This window comes from Heptranchias perlo, chromosome 26 (genome assembly GCF_035084215.1).
Source record: "Heptranchias perlo isolate sHepPer1 chromosome 26, sHepPer1.hap1, whole genome shotgun sequence".
Lineage (NCBI taxonomy): Eukaryota > Metazoa > Chordata > Chondrichthyes > Hexanchiformes > Hexanchidae > Heptranchias > Heptranchias perlo.
This window is the reverse complement of record NC_090350.1, coordinates 12,710,703-12,733,409: the sequence shown is the minus strand read 5'-3', so window position 1 is coordinate 12,733,409 and position 22,707 is coordinate 12,710,703. Positions and strand designations below refer to the sequence as shown.

Sequence of the window (22,707 nt, the reverse complement as noted above, 5' to 3'; positions counted from 1 at the left end):
TTCCAGGTCAATAACTCAAGTTTTAACCTGGTCTGAATTGTGTACACTTACTGTCCAGTCACTACATAATGTTTAAACAATTTATTTGATGTATAGATAAAATACTTTGCCTAGAAATAAAATAAACATAAAATCAAATGTCAACTGCCAGCATGGTTTGTAATAAGAGATCAAGTGCTCACTCTAGCCAAAGTTTTGCAAGATTGTTAAATTTCATTTCCCGTCATTCCAAGATAATTTTTCAAAGGAGGGACCGTTTCTGCGCTGTCTACTTGGACACAGGCATAAACCTGGTCTCGTCTGCTCTTTTTCAGGAGGTTCCTTGCTTGCTGGAACGAATGACAACAGGAGTGACTAACGATATTAACTTTACATGATAGCAGGGCTGTTTGCAAAGGCAAATTGTCTGCCATTCAGTCTTGTTTTTTTCTGCATGGGTAACAGCCATTTTGAAAAGACAGATACATCAGTGCCTCGAGGCCCATCGTTCCTTACATCCCTCAACCCAAGTCTACTGGTATTGGACCCACAGATACAAACCAAAATGTTACAGGACCCTTCTTCACCAGACTCCCTGAAATAAATGGATGGAGACAATGCAAGGCTTCGACATCCCACCTCCAACAAAGTACCAAGGATCAAACATATCTGCTCCCCGAATGTAGATGGCTCCTTCAGCTGACAGTTGATATTTAAAAAAAATGCTTTTTCCCTTCATTACTGTGGCACCAAGCACTCACTCAACACATGGAACGTCAACTGAATACCAAATTGCACCCACCCCCCCACACTCCGGGCCACCCCAAGGCACTTAAAGACATTTTAACGAATCCACGCAAGAGTGCTGCTTTGTCAAATACAAAAAAAATGGCCATGACAATGGAATGAAGAATGGAAATTGGCTCCACATACAATTTTACCAACTTCACGATTCTAAGTCCGACTGAAATCAGAATCTATAGATTCTGAATAGAGACAAAGGTTAAAAGTTACCGTCACAGGACAATAATAAGATTGATCACTATGCAGAAATAAAAAGAAAAAAAGTGAAAATGTTTTCAGAACACCTGAAAAACATGCAGGAAATGCACACACTGTTAAGTCAACATCCAGAACTCAATCGCAGACACACTTAAAAGACACATATTTTTCAGTGAACACCTGTCGTCGAAACAGTCACACTCAAAATGCTAACCTCAATTTCGCTTTCAAATGCTAACTGACTTGCTGTGCGTTGCCAGCATTTTCTGTTTATATTCCTTTTGCTATGCAGTTACCAGCTGAGCAAGGAAATGTCCCGCAGTCACCAAATAATGAGTGCACCTGTCCAGAACTGCTTGAAATATTTATTTTTAAAACAAGGTATCATTTGGTAACAGATTGTTTGGTAACTGTGAATTCATATCTGTTACAGAAACAATATTTACTTTACAAATAGGTCTAGCGAGTTTTTAATTTTGGGGGAGGGGGGGATATTTATTTCCTCAACTAAATTGTGAACCAAATAAATAACTGGCCTTTATTTTGCTATAGGAGATTGAACTGCTTAGATTGATAACATAACCTTGAAAAACTGAGAGTAGATTTTGATGAATGCACAGTCAGGTTGATTTGGGAGTCTTTCATCCACAGTGTTTGCCTTTTTTTGCTTTGTATTGTTAAAACCAAACGATAGTGACAAGAACTCCAGCAATTCACACTACTGTAGGATTCACAATCTGTCTAAAATACTGTTCTGATGGATAAAGAAGTCATGATTTACTGCATCCAAAATGAAAAGACTGAATGATTTGAGACTAGCTCAAGCCTGTTCCTTTTAGCAGGGCAAAAGAGGTCTATTTGAAAAGCCATAATAGTTGTCAATGTTTCAGAGTTAAGAAAGACAGTTAAGCAAGCAGTCTCAATGAGTAACAGAAGTACAATCAAACTCCAACAAAATGGACAAGCGGGTGTTTCCAGTCGTCCTATATTTTCGGGGCAGCTATTGCAGTGAAATTCCTTACCTCACTCCCCATTTCTCAGTGCTGGAGTGTGGAATGAAAGACAACATGGAAGGAGAGGAAACGTGACTTTCACCTGAGGGAGACTCAAAGAATAAATGTTTACACACCTTCCAAAGAAGGTAAGAATCGTGAATGAGCTTAGTGACTCTCCACACTTATCCTACTTAATTTTAACCAGGAGTGGGTTTCGGGAAATCAGGGATGTGGCAAGCATCAAAGCTGCCCGACATCATCAATTTGGGCAAAGGCTGTGTTAATTCTGAGGCCTCATTTACATCCAGCCGGCTTCAGACAAGTCAAAAGTTACCAAGTACCAAGTTAAGTCGGGGGGAGGGAATGGAGAAATCAGGGCCGTTGTAAGGATGGGAAGGGGGGAAGCCGGAAGGAGGTGCAGAGGCCTAGATTTTCCTCCTGGCCCCACTAAGGAAAGTGTTTGCCTCACCTCAGAGTGCACCCTCTTTCTCCTTATCAAATTTTACTATGTGGGGCGCCCCCCGCTCAGTAGGCCCTTAAAATGCCAATGGGGTCCTAATGCCATCATAATGACAGTTTGAACGTATTAATGAGGCTCCTTCCTGAGCAGAGACGTGCGCATCAGGCACCTAAAAAAGGGCCCAGTTAAGCTGGCGGCGGGCAGGATTGGAGGGGGAATGGGGCGGTAAGTCTTTGCACAGCTATTTTAGCTGCACGCCCGCCCGATTCCCAGCAAGCAGGGTGGGTTAAAATCCTCCCCTTTGGATTAGATTTAATTCGAAGTCCCAGAGGTGGGAGAACACCATATGATACTCAAGTCTGGGACTCAGTCTACGACTTCTGGTTTTCACCTCCCACAGGTATTCTGGCATATAACTCCATTTTGGATAATAATTCCTCTAATATTGTTCCATAAATTGTGTTAATACAATCATTTGGTGTTGTGGCTGTGCATTTGGAAAGCACAATAAAAATACTGCAGTACAAAAACAGTTCTTCCTTCACCAATCTGTAAAGATGGCACATTGCAAAATGAGCTTATATGGTCTCTATCACAAATTCTACCTGTTGGATTGTAAAACCTTTCTACAAAATACATTCCCTCAAGTGTCTGAAAATACAACCTTCCAGTTGTCGGAAAGCTGTGAATTCAACTCAATGGGAGGGGCAATGCTCGATTCTAGATTCCCTCACAAGACGTTGTACTATGTGACTCATCCTGTCAGTACCAATGGAAAGCTGTTGTACTGTTCGAGCCCGATACTTTTCTTCCAAAGCATCAAAATAAAAAAAAACAGGTAATGCTTTAAAATAGCTGCATAAAATGCAATTGAATTGTAGCAACCAGCTACAGCTGCTCCTCCGCCAACTATGAAAGCGGGGATAGCTGGCTGATTGAGGCTGATTGCTGTCCTTGGGAATTGAACTCCTTCAATTCCCAAGGACAGCACAGGCAGTCATCCATTACTACTTGAAATATGGCCAGTATAGTGACCAAGAATATCTCCACATATTTGAGAAAAAAAGTCTATTAAGACAGAATGGAAATGGAAGGACTTTCCTGCCCGAATATTATTCTTCCATCTCACTTACTGTGCCAGTAGATGCTGCAAAACTGCTGACATCAACACCACAAAACCAACCCAAGAGTTGGGAAACCTGTCCGGAAATTTGCATATCAGATTGCTGCGTGGACACATCTCACCTGAAATATCGGAAGCAAAAACATATGTTGCTAATCATGCAGAAATAGATTATTAATCATCCGCACAATGGCTGCTCCACATCCTCGTTCCTACAGTGAACGCGTACGCAAATACACTAAATCAGTGAAACTACTGCGGACAAGGTTAGCACGCAGGGCAGAAGGGCATGGCAGTGGGCTATACATATGCAGTGAAGACAGCACTGTAACAATCTTAACACTTGTAAACAAGAAGAGTTCAACAAGTTGTTATTGACCTAAAGAACCCAACAGCCTCTGTGAACCTCTATTAGCTTAGACAACACTCAGCAGGTATGGGACTGGCAAACAATTATAGGCATTTTGTGCTTCGCAAGTAAAGCAATAATAAACTTTTTTTTTCCTTTCTGAAGATATTATAAGCAATGTTAGTTATTGGAGGACAACACTGCAAATCTAAAACAAAATGATAATCTGCAAAACATTTACTTACTATTTGCAAGCTGTGGTGATCTGTTTTAACTCTAGGTTGTGCTGACAAAAGGAAATTGTACTTTAAAAAGAACATCTGTGGAGCTATACGCACCAAGTTGATTTATTCAGCACAGTTAAGGGTTAAGTTTGATAACATGGAACTTACAGAAAGGCAGCAGATGGCAATAATGAGTTTCAACAAATGCTCAATGCAGCCTGTTTCTAATTTCAACATCTGTACTTTTTGGAGCAGTGTGACAAAAGCATTTATAAAGCTGATTTATGTTATGAATGTAGACAGATTTTACAATCCAACGACTCTCTTACAGTAGCCATTTATGAAACCGAGAAATGTATTTGGATCAGTCTAGTGAGGTACCATGTTTTGTTGACACAAAGGAATCTCAATCCCAGTATTTTATCTGTTGAGGGACACTACACATTATATGCGGTTCTGCACACAGCTGTCACCAAGCACTTGAATAGCTCAATTAGTCAAGAACAGCAGACGAAAATGAACTAAAATCGCCTCGTTCAGAGTGAGAGAGAGAGAGAGAGAGAGAGAGATTAAATAGCCTTATAAAGACACGGGCTTATGCCTGACAAGTGACAGGCTAACAACCTGCTTTGCAGCCACTATTATCAGCCAAGGATGGAAAGGTAAGGTAACCAGCACTGATCTCTACAAGTTCCAGAGCATCTCACTGCCTTCTCCTGAAGCCATTTTATTGATCGATGAAAGAACCAATTACTTAGATCCAAAATGAAGCCAGAAAAACAACTTGAAAACATTACTGCGACAGCTCTATTTGGAAGAGCAATAGTCCCAAAGTAGATTACAACTGTAGTACAAGTTTACAAAATAAGGGTTGTGCTCTGCTGGTAATTTGTAAATGTTGGGGTATATCGGATGGGAATAGTTAAGTAGACACACTGAAAGGATGCCTGATGGGTCAAACAGTGACACTGAACTCCCTATGAACCGAAATGCTCTTTTGATACATAACTGTTTGGCTCTAGTCAGGCAAGATCTTGTATTCATTGGCCAGGCCACTAAAGGAGGCACCTCTGACAGTGCAGCACTCCCTCAGTACAGCACTGAAGTGTCAGCCTGGTTTACGCACTCAAGGCTCCAGCGTAGGGGTGGAGCCCACGATCTTCTGACTCAGAGGAGAGAGTGCTACCAGTGAGCCAAAGCTAACACCTAATTTTAAATCTGTTTCTGTAAACAGCACAGCTCTTTGCTGCCGTGGACGGCAGCAAAGAGCTGTGCTGTTTACAGAAACAGATTTAAAATTAGGTGTTAGCCTTGGCTCAGCAGTAGCACCCTTGTCCATTTTACACGGCTGGATACTTGAGAAGTGCTATGGTGGGGTGAATGCATATACGTTGCAGTTATCCCATTTTGCCGGCAGCTTGCATGGATTGAAAAGCGCACTGGTAACTGCATGATAACAGTACGGTAGATTTTCCATTCAGCTACACCCAACGAACAGGCCTAACGTGGTTAAAGATTTCCATCACGTCCAAAGACCCAAAAACAATGCTGAAGGGCGGCAGGAGCACCCAGCTTTTCAATCCATGCAAGATGCAGGCAAAATGGGATAACTTCATCGTGTATGCAATTTTACAGCATTCGCCCCACCATAGCACTTCTCCAGTACCCAGCCATGTAAAATGGGGGCCCACGGCAGCAAAGAGCTGTGCCGTTTACAGAAACGCATTTAAAGTTAGGTGTTAGCCTTGGCTCAGTGGTAGCACTCTCACCTCGGAGTCAAAAGGTCGTGGGCTGAACCCCTACTCCGGAGCCTCGAGCCCATAAACCAGGCTGACACTTCAGTGCCGTACTGAGGGAGTGCTGCGCTGTCGGAGGTGCCGTCTTTTAGATGAAACGTTAAACCGAAGCCCCGTCTGCCCTCTCAGGTGGACGTAAACGATCCCATGGCAATACAGCGTAGAGGAGCAGGGGAGTTAGAACATAAGAACATAAGAAATTGGAGCAGGAGTAGGCCAATCGGCCCCTCGAGCCTGCTCCGCCATTCAATAAGATCATGGCTGATCTGATCCCAACCACAAATCTAAAGAACACAAGAAGTCGGAGCAGGACCCGGCCACATAGCCCCTGGGCCCTCTCCGCCACCCACAGGGCATTGACCGATCCGAACTCAGCTTCATGTCCAATTTCCTGCCCGCTCCCCATAACCCCTAATTCCCTTTACTTCTAGGAAACTGTCTATTTCTGTTTTAAATTTATCTAATGATGTAGCTTCCACAGCTTCCTGGGGCAGCAAATTCCACAGACCTACCACCCTCTGAGTGAAGAAGTTTCTCCTCATCTCAGTTTTGAAAGAGCAGCCCCTTATTCTAAGATTATGCCCCCTAGTTCTAGTTTCACCCATCTTTGGGAACATCCTTACTGCATCCACCCGATCAAGACCCTTCACAATCTTATATGTTTCAATAAGATCGCCTCTCATTCTTCTGAACTCCAATGAGTAGAGTCCCAATCTACTCAACCTCTCCTCATATGTCCGCCCCCTCATCCCCGGGATTAACCGAGTGAACCTTCTTTGTACTGCCTCGAGAGCAAGTATGTCTTTTCTTAAGTATGGAGACCAAAACTGTATGCAGTATTCCAGGTGCGGTCTCACCAATACCTTATATAACTGCAGCAATACCTCCTTGTTTTTATATTCTATCCCCCGAGCAATAAAAGCCAACATTCCGTTGGCTTTCTTGATCACCTGCTACACCTGCATACCAACTTTTTGATTTTCTTGCACTAGGACCCCCAGATCCCTTTGTACTGCAGTACTTTCCAGTCTCTCGCCATTAAGAAAATAACTTGCTCTCTGATTTTTCCTGCCAAAGTGCATAACCTCACATTTTCCAATATTATATTGCATCTGCCAAATCTCCGCCCACTCACCCAGCCTGTCTATATCCCCTTGCAGGTTTTTTATGTCCTCCTCACTCTCTACTTTCCCTCCCATCTTTGTATCATCTGCAAATTTTGATATGTTGCACTCGGTCCCCTCCTCCAAATCGTTAATATAGATTGTAAAGAGTTGGGGACCCAGCACCGACCCCTGTGGAACACCACTGGTTACTGGTTGCCAGTCCGAAAATGAACCATTTATCCCAACTCTCTGCTTCCTGTTCGATAACCAATCCTCCACCCATGCCAGAATATTACCCCCAATCCCGTGATTTTTTATCTTAAGTAATAATCTTTTATGTGGCACCTTGTCGAATGCCTTCTGGAAGTCTAAATACACTATGTCCACTGGTTCCCCTTTATCCACCCTATATGTTATATCCTCGAAGAACTCAAGCAAATTTGTCAGACATGACTTCCCCTTCATAAAGCCATGCTGACTTTGTCCTATTAAATTATGCTTATCTAAATGTTCCGTTACTGTCTCCTTAATAATAGACTCCAAAATTTTACCCACCACAGATGTTAAGCTAACTGGCCTATAATTTCCAGCCTTCTGCCTACTACCCTTTTTAAATAACGGTGTTACATTAGCAGTTTTCCAATCTGCCGGGACAATGGGAGTTCTCCCCATTGTCCTGGCCAATATTTATCCATCAACCAAAAACAGATGATCTGGCCATTTATTTCATTGCTGTTTGAGAGACCTTGCTGTGGGTAAATTAGATGCCACAGTTCCTACATTACAACAGTGGCTACAGCCAATTAAGTACTTTTGAAGTGTAAAGTGATTTGGGACGTCCTGAGATTGTAAAAAGCGCAGTATAAATGCAAGTTCTTTCTTTTTTCTTTAATGTTTCAAATGTTAGGGGTGGAGGGATGAAGCATATCATACAAAGATACTACGTATTTCCGAAAATTCACAACACAAGGTGGGAGTTTGCATTCTACACGAGGGCAGATCATTCTCACAGACTTACGGTCAAAACAAAATGGTACCCATTACAATAAATGGTTAAAAATTCCAATGTATCCAAATCGCAAATTTAAGTATTACTATGGACAGAAAATCATAGGCTGAGTATGGGGAATTTCGCAATTTGTACTCCTTGAATTCACCAGGATCAGGCACAGTAGAATTATTACAACAAAGTGTCTGTAACCACGAGAACTGTATATTACAGAATCATAGAATCACGGAAGGAGGCCATTCGGCAAATCATGCCTATGCTGGCTACTTGAAAGAGCTACCAATTAGTCCCACTCCCATGCTCTTTTCCCACAGACATGCAATTTTCTCCCCCTCAAGTATTTATCCAATTTCCTTTTGAAAGTTATTATTGAACCTGCTTCCACCGCCCTTTCACGCAGTGCATTCCAGGTCATAATAACTTGCTGCGTAAAAAATTCTCACCTCTGACTCCTTTGCCAATTACCTTAAATCTGTGACCTTCTGCCAGTAGAAACAGTTTCTCCTTATTTATTCTTTCGAAACCCTTCATGATTTTGAATGCCTCTATTAAATTTCCCCATAACTTTCTCTGTTCCAAGGAGAACAACCCCAGCTTCTCTAGTCTCTCTATGTAACTGAAGTCCCTCATCCCTGGTACCAGTCTAGTAAATCCCCTCTGCACCCTCTCCAAAGCCTTGGCATCCTTCCTAAAGCATGGATTCTGACCCAAAGCTGTATATTGGAAACTCTGCGGTTGTTTATCACTTTCTGCGGGACTCTGCTGATGCTACCCAAAGATCGTGTAAACCAGACTATATAAAGTATCCACACTAAACAAATAAATCATAGGCAGCTGTGGAAGAAAGGAAGCCATGTATTTATTAAAATACTTTGAGAATTTTAGTAAATGGTCAGCAGAAGGAAAAAAATTTGCATTGTGTAGCACCTGATCACAGCCTCTCAGGACACCCCGAACTCCTCACTTTTGAAGTGTAGTCACGGTTATGTAAGGAAACTTGGTAGCCAAGATGCACGTGTTCTAACAACGAGCAAATAAGAGGAATGCGCAGTTTATCTGCTTTTGGTGCAGTTGGTTGGGGGGTAAAATGCTGGGCAGGCCACAGAGCACTCCCCGTTCCTCTTCCAATATTGCATGGTAACTACCAGTTGACAAAAACTGTCCGTCTAAAAAGTCAGCTGTGGCCCATCAGAACACCACTAGTGAAAACAAGGTCCAATTCATTCTCCTTAAACCTTGCAACACATCTTCAAATGCCAAGTGACCATTTCAACGTTTACAGTTCATAGCAGTAAATTAAACTGATACAAGTTCACCAAATCCCTGTAGTAAGTGTTTATTGTATCAATAGTGGGTGTTGTCCTCATCAGGTTTTTTTCCATACTCTTTCCCGATAAAGAAACTGTTTGGGTTACTGCTAAATAATATGTTGTAGGAATTCTCTCGGTGTCCTGTCCAACATTTATCCCACAGCTATCACCACCAAAGCGGGTTATCAGGTCCTTCATTTTATTGCCGTTTTTGGGACCTTACTCGGCACAAATTGGTTGCCAGGTTTCCCTCCATCACCACAGTGACCACACTTCAAAAGTAAATCATGGCCTGTAAAGCGCTTTGGGATGTCATTAGAAAGTGAAAGGTGAGACATGAATGAAGTTCTTTCTTCTTTACAGCTTGTCATTGGCAGAGGGAGGGAGCAGGTTACCTGTAACCTTTCTTTTGGAAAATGTTTCATGCTGTAAGAGGACCAGATTTTGGGGTATATATTAATGATTTGGACTTAAATGTAGGGGGCATGGTTAAGAAGTTTGCAGATGATACAAAAATTGGCCGTGTGGTTGATAGTGAGGAGGAAAGCTGTAGACTGCAGGAAGATATCAGTGGACTGGTCAGGTGGGCAGAAAAATGGCAAATGGCATTCAATCCAGAGAAATGTGAGGTAATGCATTTGGCGAGGGCAAACAAGGCAAGGGAATACACAATAAAATGGGAGGATACTGAGAGGCGTAGTAGAACAAAGAGACCTTGGAGTGCATGTCTACAGATCCCTGAAGGCAACAGGACAGGTAGATAAGATGGTTAAGGCGGCATATGGAATACTTTCCTTTCTTAGCCAAGGCATTGAATATAAGAGCAGGGAGGTTATGCCAGAACTGTATAAAACACTAGTTAGGCCACAGCTTGAGTACTGTGTACAGTTCTGGTCACCACATTACAGGAAGGATGTAATTGCACCAGAGAGGGTGCAGAGGAGATTTACGAGGATGTTGCCAGGATTGGAGAATTTTAGCTATGAGGAAAGATTGGATAGACTGGGGTTGTTTTCTTTGGAACAGAGGAGGCTGAGGGGTGATTTGATTGAGGTGTACAAAATTATGAGGGGCCTAGATAGAGTGGATAGGGAGGACCTATTTCCCTTAGCGGAGAGGTCAATAATCAGAGGGCATAGATTTAAAAAGTGATCAGTAGAAGGATTAGAAGGGAGCTGAGGAGAATTTTTTCACCCAGAGGGTGGTGGGGGTCTGAAACTCACTGCCTGAAAGGGTGGTAGAGGCAGAAACCCTCATCACATTTAAAAAAGTACCTGGATATGCACTTGAAGTTCCATAACCTACAAGGCTGCAGACCAAGTGCTGCAAAGTGGGATTAGGCCGGCTGGCTTATTTTCGGCCAGCACGGACACAATGGGCCGAATGGCCTCCTTCTGTGCCGTAAATTTTCTGTGATTCTTTGACCAAACAAAGGAAGATTATTTATCCCCCAATTATCCATATACATAGAACACTGGGACGTGCAGGTTATCTCACTTTTTGAAGAACTTTGCAGCAAATTGGAATAAATTGTATCAAATATCTGCCTTAACTTACATTTATGTTTGCGCTTTTAGTGGGGTACCCCAGCCAATGAAGGGTACCGTGCCCTTGAGCAAATAACAGTACACAGAAACATACGAACAGGAGTAGCTCCTCAAGCCTTTTCCGCTATTCAATCAGATCGTTGCTGTTCTTTGCCTTAACTCCATTTACCCGCCTTTTATCCATATCTCAACACCCTTACCTACAAAAACCTGTCAATCTCAGTCTTGAAAATTTCAATTGATCCAGCATCCACAGGCATTTGGGAGACAAAGTACCAGGTTTCCACTACCCTTTGTGCGAAAAGTGCTTACTGATTTAACTCCTGAACAGCCTAGCTCTAATTTTAAGATTCTGCTCCCTTGTTCTGGATTCCCACACCACTGGAAACAGTTTCTCCGTATCTACCCTATTAATCATTTTAAACACCTCAATTAGATCACCCCTCAAACCAACACAAGGAGACAACCCAAGAGTGCCAGAGCCTCAGGGTTACACATCTCTCAGGCATACTAGCACCTTCCCAGTTGGGCTGATAGAAAGAGTACCATGCAGAATTTAGACCCTTCCTCTCTGGAGAAATGAGGTGGGGGGGGGGGGGAAAGAGGGGGGCAGCAAATTTATATTGTTATTTGAGAGCAAGAGTTGCACATTACCTTCTGGCCAAATCATGCAGTAGAAGGATTCTAAGGAAATCAGAATTAGAAGTTACTCTATTTTAAATCAGGTTAGCATCTATTAAAATGGCTGAACAACTTCATACAAATTTTAAGCATTTGTTATGATAATTTTAGAGTAATTTCTAGATTCTGGAAGCTTTCCTCATGGGTGGAGGAAGATGCAATGATTGGTGGCCTAAAATGGAAGAAAAATCTAAAATTTAAATCAATTTTTAAAAGCTGTCAATTTATTTACAAGCATACAGCGAAGATGTCAAGCACTTTAAAGCATTAGTCTCCAAGCAACACTATAGGGAAGGAATTTAGCACAATTAGCACAATCACCATAGTCATCACTTCATTTCCTTATAGCCAGGCAATTTATGGACCTAGTATTCACCATTAACACAATGTAAAATCCATCTCTTAAGAGTCAGAAAGAATTGCAACAACTTTAACGTAGATTCCAATTAGCTACACAACTATATGCCATGCAAAAGGATATGCCTTAGCTTCCAGAAAAACCTGGATTAAAATTGTAGTTAGTTTGATATAGCTCAGCGAGAGTATGCTCATCTAGGAACATTAATGAGGTCAACTGACCTATCATCTCCCTCTCAATCATCAGCAAAATTATCAAAAAATAAAACATAGTGGCATCAAGCAACACCTACTCACCAATCACCTGCTCGTCGATGATCAGTTCAGGTTCTGATAGAACCATTTGGCTGCTGATCTTATCCTTGTCTTGATCCAGAGATGGATGCAAGAGCTTAATGCCACAAGACAGGCGAGAGTAGCTACCCTCGACATCAGTAGCATTCAACTAAGTACGGCACCAAGGAGCCCTAGCAAAACAGAGGTTAAGGGGAAAACCCTCCAGTAGCTGGAGTCAGACTGGCACACGGGAAAGATGGTTGAGGTCGTCGGAGGCCAATCATTGCAGTCCTACAGGAGTTCCTCAGGACGTGTCCTTGGCTCAAACATCTTCATCTACTTCATCAGTGACTTTCTATCTTTCACCGGGTCAGAACTGTAGCTGTTTGTTATCATTCTACAGCATTTAGCTGCATTAACAAATCGTCCGAGAAAGGAGCAGCCCATGCTAGCCTCCAGCAGGTCCTGATCATCAGCTAGACTTGAAATGACAAGTGCCAGGTAATGATCATCTCAAACAAGAAAAGGCACCATCAACACAGAGTCCCCCACGATCAACATTCACCATTGGCCAGAAGCTTAGTTGGATCAGCCATATCAACACTCTGACTATAAGAGTAGGGCAGAGGTTGGATATTCTGTGATGAGCAACTCTCCTCAAAGCCTTGTCACTATCTACAAAACTCAAGCCAGGAGTTTGATGCTTAACTCATCGCTCACCTGTGTGGGTGCAGCTACAACTCTACTCACGAAGTTTATCATTTAGGACAAAGCGGACCAATACTACTGAACTCGATATCTACCCGCTCGCTGTGGCTGCAGTGTGTACTATCTACAGGATGCACTGCAGCAACTCACCAAGCTTACTTAGACAGCACTGCAGCCCTGCCATCTCTACCACCGAGATCACCATCTCCAAGTTCCCCACCATCTTGACTTGAGCAAATACTACCATTCCTTGGTCATCACTAAGTCTTGGAATACTTTAGCAGCATTGTGGATGCACCATTATAAGGACTGCAATGGTTCAAGGAGAAGGCCCTCCATCATCTTCTCAGGGCAACTAGGGATGGGCAACAAACGTGGCTTTGCCTGCGTTTCCCACATCGCAAGAATTATTATTTTTGTGTTTTAGAAAACACATCAGTAGCTCCTAACAATACCACTGACCCAATCGATACAGATCCCATTGGAGTCTTTTCACATTACTAACCCGAAGCGCACACAGTCGCAGAATGTCATGGCATGCTTGTTTTCAGTCTGAACGCTTACCTTTGCACGTGCCAGCTTTCTCCTCATACCCAGCACTGCAAGTACATTTCCCAATAGGTACCAACCAGTCGCCTTCTGCACTGCAGTGCATCCTGGGAGGATTGTCCATTTCTGCTTCGGAGTCATTAACACACGATCCCCTCACTTCCACGAGGGTTGAAAAGGCAGCTTCTGCCACAGTGTCTGGAAAGACGGCCAAACTTTGCACCGTGGAAAGGCAAATTTTGTAATAGACTCTCACTGAAACAAGGGCCACACAAGCCCCTACATCCTGGAACCCGAGATGAAATCCTTTCCGGCTGAGGTGCTCAATTTCTCTAACTTCTGTATTAAGTTTCATTTTGCGCTCGCCAAGATCTCCTTGCGTGAAACTTTCATCCGCAGCTATGGTGTCTATTTTCACGTACTTGCTCTCCTTAATGTTTCTGCCAAGGTCGTTGTCTGACTCAATGTAGTAAAGATTAAATGTCTCTTTGCATGTTCCAACCACTCCTGGGATGCTGTTGCAGTCTCTTAACGTGAACTTCAGCTCAATGAAGATTCTCTGCCCATTGCGCCGTGTAATCCAACCGGTCTGAAGCCAGTTGTTTTGATTGGGAGACATGACGTTACAGACCTGATAAGTGCGAATTGGTTTATAGTTTTCATCCACTCCGCTGATCTCTTCCCACTGAGGAGAGACAAAGCAGAACATTTTTTAAAAACGAGACATTGGTAATCAGCAATTCTCTTCTCTCATTGGTGATAGTCTAACATTGCCCTTGTTTTTTCTCTCAAGTCCAAAATGAGATGCATGGCCAGGATTTGGAAAGTGGGACAACACCAGATAGACTAGTCTAGTAACTCAATATACAGGGGGCATTGTGCAATAAATGCAGCAGGAGGGACAGTGTCTCTAACTTCCCTTCATTCAAATCTTTTATTCCTACATTGTACAATATAGGGTTGTAATTTTTATTCATCAATTCTAACTTTTTCATACAAACAGAGCCCCAGTGCCATCGTTTTCTTGTCAGATACAGGTGGTATCACTCTTCAAACGGCTAACATAAGTACATTCTCCACAAGAGGAGGCTGGTTGCTGCAGTAGATCGCCAGGAGGAGCATTGCTGGGGCTGAGTGGAGAGAGTGTAATGCTGCCTGGAACCATGCTCTGCCTGCCCTGGCAATGGAGTGGCTCAAATCAAGCCCAGACCGAAAGCTGGCATGTGCAAAGGTAAGCATTCAGACTGACGGGATGAAATTCTATTTTCTCTGTTGGCTGTAAGCATCCGACCCAAAATCAGTTTGTGCAGCCTCCACAACACAAATCTGCCTTCTGCCATCATGGCCCTGCATTCTAAAATACTCTTCCCAAAACTGTCCACTGCTCTCCCCACCTTCAAAAGCCTCCTCAAAATTCACCTTTTGAACCAGGTCTTCGGTTAGCTCCCCTATCTCTTCTCCCACCTCCCACTTGGTGTCCACTCCCCTCGTGAAGCTTGGGACAGTTCACCATGTGAATGACACTATACGAGTGCAAGTCATTGTTGTAAATTGCAGCTGAAGTTTTGAAAAATCTTTATTGTAAACTAGCAGTTTGATCCACTGCAAGCTGTTCACTCTCTGTCCCACATCGTTAAATGAGGGTTTTCTCTACCAGAGTGAAGTATTATGTAAATCTATTTTACATAGGTTTAATTGTAGCAATACTATAATTATTAATTGTTTACACTGAACATTACTTCTATTTATGTATTTGACTTTTGAAGTTGGTGAGTTTTTATAATAGCCTAGATATGCTCTTCAGGGTAAGTCAGAGATGGGCTGTTTTATACGGACAGGAGCTTTATACCATGTAATGCACAATATATTATTCTGCTACGCACAGCAGTGTCCCTTTAAGGACACAAAGCCTAATCTTTCATAAAAACAGGCTCAGGTTGATTGAGAGTTTAGCTGTTGTTTGGTTAGTGAACTTTGCAGAGTAGGGAGTGCCTGTAAGTTGCAGGTCAGCAGCACTGGTCCAACAGTTTTATTGTTGTCTGGTACGGGAAGTTTGCAGATTCCAATGTGCTCGTCAGTTTCAGGCTGCGGCTCAGAAGCACTCAGCATTTTAAGGTTGTTTTGCATCTGTAACAAACTGTGGCTGCTGGATTGTGATGTCTGCAAGTGTTAGATTTTTAATATATTGACTAGTTAATGTTCCATGGCAGTTTTTCATGATTACTTAGACATTTTATGTGGATCAGGTGCATTGCGAGCAGGGTCCCAGGGTCTGGAAGCACTACAAGGATGATATAGTGGTTTGTGAGCAGCGGAAGAGAGTTCCCAGGTACTGGTAGGATGGATGGGGTGCACTAGAGCCTGTCGGTATTGGGAGTTGTCAGAGTCTGATAGTATTGGGAGAGCAAGGTCTACCAATAACATCGAGCGGGATGGGGGAAAGGAGAATGAGACCTCAAGTGCTTTGGCCCCTTTCATGCCATTAGGTAACCCTACTTCCCATGGTCCCACCCTGTCAGCCTCATCCCCCGAAGTATCTCCAGCCCCATTTGAGCACTAAGTGCGACGTCAGTTAGTTTGTCAACGTATACAGCCTTTAATACAGATGAATCTACATAAACCAAATTTACCTCATGTTGGTCAAAAGCTCCTTGTTTAAGCAATGTCCTAGTTTTTGCAGAAAGAAATGCCTGTAAGTCCCAAAGATTGTTCAATGACTTTCATGGAAGAGAATGATTTTCAAAAATTGAACTTGGAGCCAAAATGAAGAGGGAACCAGACGGTCATAATTGACATGGGCGGCAGCCAATCAGGAGAAACCCAATGGGGGGGGATTTTAACCCCCTTCCCTCACTTGGCTGAAACTGGGATAGAGGCCAGTTAAAAAGTAAGGCTGGGGGGGGGGGGGGGGGGGGGGGGGGGGGGAGGGAGGGAGGAAAGAGGGGGGCTTGCCCATCGGCTTCCCACCCCGATCTGGTCAACTGCAATTTTAAATTGCAGGCAGAAAGGGCAGTGGTCCTAAAGTCATAGAGTCATAGAGTCATAGAGTTATACAGCACGGATAGAGGCCCTTCGGCCCATCGTGTCCGCGCCGGCCATCAAGCCCAGTCTAATCTAATCCCATATTCCAGCATTTGGTCCGTAGCCTTGTATGCTATGGCATTTCAAGTGCTCATCCAAATGCTTCTTGAATGTTGTGAGGGTTCCTGCCTCCATAACCCTTTCAGGCAGTGAGTTCCAGACTCCAACCACCCTCTGGGTGAAAAAGTTCTCTCAAATCCCCTCTAAACCTCCCGCCTTTTACCTTGAATCTATGCCCCCTTGTTATAGAACCCTCAACGAAGGGAAAAAGCTCCTTCGTATCCATCCTATCTGTGCCCCTCATAATTTTGTACACCTCAATCATGTCCCCCCTCAGCCTCCTCTGCTCCAAGGAAAACAAACCCAATCTTCCCAGTCTCTCTTCATAGCTGAAGCGCTCCAGCCCTGGTAACATCCTGGTGAATCTCCTCTGCACCCTCTCCAATGCGATCACATCCTTCCTGTAGTGTGGCGACCAGAACTGCACACAGTACTCCAGCTGTGGCCTAACCAGTGTTTTATACAGCTCCATCATAACCTCCTTGTTCTTGTATTCTATGCCTCGGCTAATAAAGGCAAGTATCCCATATGCCTTCTTTACCACCTTATCTACCTGTTCCGCCGCCTTCAGGGATCTGTGAACTTGCACACCAAGATCCCTCTGACCCTCTGTCTTGCCTAGGGTCCACCCATTCATTGTGTATTCCCTTGCCTTGTTAGTCCCTCCAAAGTGCATCACCTCGCACTTTTCCGGGTTAAATTCCATTTGCCACTGTTCCGCCCATCTGACCAACCCATCTATATCGTCCTGCAGACTGAGGCTATCCTCCTCGCTATTTACCACCCTACCAATTTTTGTATCATCAGCGAACTTACTGATCATACCTTTTACATTCATATCCAAGTCATTAATGTAGACCACAAACAGCAAGGGACCCAGCACCGATCCCTGTGGTACCCCACTGGCCACAGGCTTCCAGTCACAAAAACAACCTTCGACCATCACCCTCTGCCTTCTGCCACTAAGCCAGTTTTGTATCCAAAGTGCCAAGGCACCCTGGATTCCATGGCTCGTACCTTCTTGACCAGTCTCCTGTGGGGGACTTTATCGAAGGCCTTACTGAAATCCATGTATACCACATCCACTGCGTTACCCTCATCCACACGCCTGGTCACCCCCTCAAAAAATTCAATCAAATTAGTCAGACATGATCTTCCCTTGACAAAGCCATGTTGACTATCCCTGATTAATCCTTGCTTCTCCAAGTGGAGACTAATTTTGTCCTTCAGAATTTTTTCCAATAATTTTCCTACCACTGATGTTAGGCTCACTGGCCTGTAGTTCCCCGGTTTTTCCCTACTCCCCTTCTTGAATAATGGTATTACATTAGCGGTTCTCCAGTCCTCTGGCACATCCCCTGTGGCCAGAGAGGTTCTGAATATATGTGTTAGAGCCCCCGCAATCTCCTTTGCCTCACACAGTAGCCTGGGATACATTTCGTCCGGGCCTGGGGATTTATCCATTTTTAGGCCTGCTAAAACCGCCAATACCTCCTCCCGCTCGATGTTAATATGTTCGAGTATATCACAGTCCCCCAAGTCGGCAGGGTCCTTCTTTGAAAGTGCAGATTGGGCTGCGATGATTGCAATATTAACATGAAGCCAGAGCTGGGGAGCAGTTGTGGTGTCCCTGGTGGGCCAAAGCTGTTGGCAAGTGGATCCAGGGCCTCAGAAAGGTAAGCTTTTAAAAACTGTTTTTAAGTCTCCTTGTGGGCCAGGAGGAGCAGGACCGGGTCATACAAAGAAACCTTGGGATTCTCCTGCCCCGAGCTCCCACTAACTGGACCGCGATCAAGGGCAGAGCCCCACTCCTGAAGATTTACCATAGCGCCGGGGACCGACCCCATTGGTCCCCAGCGGCCTCCTGATGTTAACCAGTCGGACTGCCGCTTCCCGGACGTTTTGGTGGGGAATTCGGCCAGCAGCATGCTAATGAGGCTTGGCCATTAATCTCGGCTGTGCCTCCTTACTGCCTCTCCTGGATGGGCCGCTCGCTCGCTAGCTAGGCTGTGTTCTCGCCTGGGGCTTAAAATCGACCCCAATAATTCAAATCCATCTACCAGCTAGGTTTAAATCCCCTGGAAAAACAAATTGAAATCGTCTTCAACTTTTCTACTGAGCAAAGAAACCCATGCTATCCATAAACGATTTTTCTTTTTCTTTCCAAATGTCAACAAAAGATACCACATTGCCATTAATCACAGGTGCTTTTGCAAGGTAAAATTGAGCAATTCCTGTTAGAAAAGGAGCAGATTGTGAAATGTACCTGAAATAAGGCTTTGAGAATTCAGTCTCCAGTTTGTTTCAAATAATTTTGGGAAACGCAAAGAAATTCACATGTCCTCAGAGGGTACGGGGATCTGTAGAATTCGGGGACTTTTTAAAAATCGAGGCTTCAAAGATTGAATTCTGCAGCAACTGTAAATAAGTAGCCTTTTGTATTTATATTTTCCTTTACCTACGTATGTAAATATTGTCACATCATTTTTAAACCTGAGGACATATAGTTGTTATACAATATGTACCAGTTGGAGGTAGTTATTTAGCAGTATTGGGAAGGTGTGGGGTTTAGCTGCAGTGTCGGTTGGCTCTCGGTGACACTGGAGGGACGATACTGGAGTGTGGCATCGTTGGGAGAGACGCTTCTATGGTCTGGCATCACCGTAGCAGGGGTACCTGGAGTTCGGTGGTGGAATATGGAATTTGGCTCACTGGTGGATTCTCAGGGTCTGTCAACAGTAAGGGGAGGGGGAAGACAGAGATCTGAAAGCACAGAAGGAGGGTCTTACATACTGAAGCAAAGGTGTGCACCTTTCTAAGAGATCTCTGCAAACATTAAATTATTAATTTTGTGATTGGTTCCTGGACATGCATCTTTCTTTGTGTCTCAAAATTCAATTCACTTTTCTTTGCATATAATTAAAAAACAAAAAAAAACTCAAATTAAGATGACTGTATCTTAGCATGATGCACCTTTTGAAGCAAAAAATGAAAAGCTTTTGTTTAAAACATGAATTAAAAACCTACTTAAATTTAATCACCCAGTTTGTATTCAAATCACAAACTGAAATACTCTTAGACACAGACATCCAATTTGACTATTCCACTGAGAAAAATAATGGAATGCTCATAATTTGAACATAAACAAAAACAGCAACAAGTGTGTAATTTGTGCAATGTCATCTTTAAATTAGGGCTCTTTTTTTCTATTTCTCTCTCTCACACACACTATTTTTTTTTAAATCTAAATTTTATCTGAATAAAGGTTTTCTTCAAATTATTTTAAAAGAAATCCCCCAGCTATTATTAAGAGATCAACGAGAAGCATTGTATTAGTTGAGTTAATTAAATGCTGTTGAAGCACCCTGGAAAATGGAGCACACTGCAATGCTCAGAATTAAGATCTGCTTTCAGATAAAATAGTCACTGCTCAGGCCAGAAATATCAAGTCCATGCCCAAGCTTTTTGAAGAGACAGAGGCTTTGAAGTAAAAAATGTAATGAAGGTATCAAAAGACAATTCAATGGATAAATTTAATCATGTTATTGTGAAATATGTATTTCTCTATATTATTCTGGTTAACACCTTATTTTGGACATTAGGGGACTGATTTTAAACATGAGCCCAAAACGGGCGCGCAGTTGGCAGTGCATCTGCTGTCCCTGCCCAAACCCTTCAGCGGGAAGGCCAAACCATCTTCAGGCTCGGGTCTCATTAGAATACAGTCTTCAAGAGGCCCAGGGCTCAATGAGTGCTAGCGGGCAGCTTGCTGAATTGAGGGGTCGGAAATCCGGTGATTCCACGAATGGGCCGAGCTGGAATTTCAGCAATAAAAGGGCGGGGGCGGGGGGGGGGGGGGGGGGGCGGAAGCATTGGGGCAGGACCTGTAGGCAGGTGAAGAAAGAGGAGACCATGGTGAGGGGAAATGAGATCGTCTGAGGCCCACTAAAATCAGAGCCCGTGAGCTGGGGAGGGAGTGGGGGGTGAGAGGTGAAGAGGACAGATGGCCAAAGTCGCCGAAGGCTCACCAAAACCAGGGGAATTTAAAATTGTATTAAATCCACCCAAAAACAATGACTTCCGTGCCTTCTCTCCCTCACCTTCCTATCCCTCTTCCTCCATCATCTGGTAGATCTGTTCGACACTCCCTCCAAAAAAAGGTTTTTTTTTAGAACAAAGGCTTGCAACTGCTACTTACAATTCAGATTGTTCTCTGTAAACCACGTTATAAAAAGGTATTAAATAACCACAGTTCTACTCTAGCAACGGCAGTGCTTATATCTTCAGTGCCCAAGAGAGAATCATTTAATCAAACAGGATATCTGAGTAAACAATACTCCCGTCTTAGGACATCTTTAATGATCACAAAATCAATGAGAGAGTAATCTCTAAAGTAAATGAATAACGCTGCCTGGTAATAATTGTGTTAAAGATTCAACAGGAAGGTCTCAGGAAAGCATTACTTAAAAGAGGTAATTATGTCCGCTCAGGGTGTTTTAAGGAGTGGGCTATGAACACTCACTCGGCAACTGTCTCTTTTGAAGGATCTCCATCATTTTATTACTGAAACAACCAAATATTAATACTCTCATAACCAGGCAGGCACTTGTCTGCTGGCTGTGAAGCTTTTGTTTGAAGCGAGTTAGGCAGTCTTAATTCAGCTCCTAATCGGAATTGGGCCGCAGTATAAAATGGGCCCTAATTTGGCAATCTCATCCATAACATGGCTGATGTGGGAAATGGAAAAATGTCACTCTGGTGGGGGTAGGAGTCCTCTTCTGAGGCTGGGACGGAGGCACATTCTTGAGGCAAAGTAGGGGGAGCATTACGCTGTAAACAACCATTTTATGCCTGATCTGGGAGTGCTTGATGCAGACACTGGGTGCCCAAATTATTCCATTCCCCAACACTTCAATTCCACCTCTTAATGAGCACAGGAATTCATACATTTAAAAAAAAACAGAAAAAAAGAGGACAAAACATAATGTCCTTATTATTTTAATGTAGGATTTCCTAGATTTCTGGGAGGGGGCGAATAATCCTGTAAATTGAATGTGAACCGTTTTCAAGAGCAGTCTAAATGCAAATCCTCAGAATCTGTAAACTGGTATAAGTACTTAAAGGTAGAACTATGATATAATGTGTTCAGAAACCAGAGAATTACACAGAATGTACAGCACAGAAACAGGCCATTCGGTCCACAGGTCCATGCCTGTGTTTATGCTCCACACGAGCCTCCTCTGCTCATTACACCTAACCTTATCAGCATGTCCTTCTATTCCTTTCTCCCTCATGTATTTATCAAGCTTCCCCCTTAAATGCATCTATGCTATTCACCTCAACTACTCCATGTGGTAGCAAGTTCCACATTCAAACCACTCTCTGGGTAAAGAAGTTTCTCCTGAACTCCCTATTGGATTCATTAGTGACTACCTTATATTTATGGCCCCTAGTTCTGGCCTCCCCCACAAGTGGAAACATCTTCTCTATGTCTACCCCATCAAACCCTTTCACAATCTTAAAGACCTCTATCAGGTCACCCCTCAAAATTACCAATTGAACACTTTTGGCTTAGCAACACAAAATGACCAAGATCATCAATAATAAATCAAACCATGAGAACACCAGCTTGGCAAACATTCAAGCATGGCTTGAAACTGGTTGTAAATTAGGTTTAAAAAAAACACGCAAGGACACATATTACTGCTCAGTTAGGTACTACTGCTCCAAGACAGTTGTTTGATTCAATTGACCTCAGTAAGAATGACACAGGAGCACAGGAAGAAGCAAGCCACTGGCCTCTTGCTCCGCAATGTCTAATAATCAATTCAAACCCACTTGTTTCTCCAAGATTGATGGTGACGGCAGTGGTTATGAGGTTTCGGCTTTAATGAGGTACCCAAATACAATGTGAAAGTCTATGTAATCTGACTGGCAAACAAAAGGAAGTGGTTCATACTTACTCCATCTGATGGGTGAGAGGTCCATCCCAGCTCAGCTTGTGACTCTTTAGAATCCAGCAAAACAACTAAAGTTTAAACACAAGAAAAAAGCATTAGTAAAAAGAAGCACGCACAAAGATTATCTGCTGTTTT

At 43.2% G+C, this 22,707-nt stretch overlaps 1 protein-coding gene across 2 annotated transcripts in view; it reads right to left on the bottom strand.

Moving 5' to 3' along the window:
• The window catches only part of LOC137342512 (ephrin type-A receptor 7-like), a 362,022-nt gene extending 347,873 nt beyond the window's left edge, over nucleotides 1-14,149 (bottom strand). The window contains exon 1 of one of the 2 annotated variants that reach the window (XM_068006436.1): nucleotides 13,487-14,149. In XM_068006436.1, the coding sequence (XP_067862537.1) occupies nucleotides 13,487-14,090 (604 nt within the window). In that variant the 5' untranslated portion in view covers nucleotides 14,091-14,149. The remainder of the gene's footprint in view (nucleotides 1-13,486) is intronic. The other variant, XM_068006435.1, reaches the window with a different exon arrangement.
• Between the last annotated feature and the right edge of the window lie 8,558 nt (nucleotides 14,150-22,707).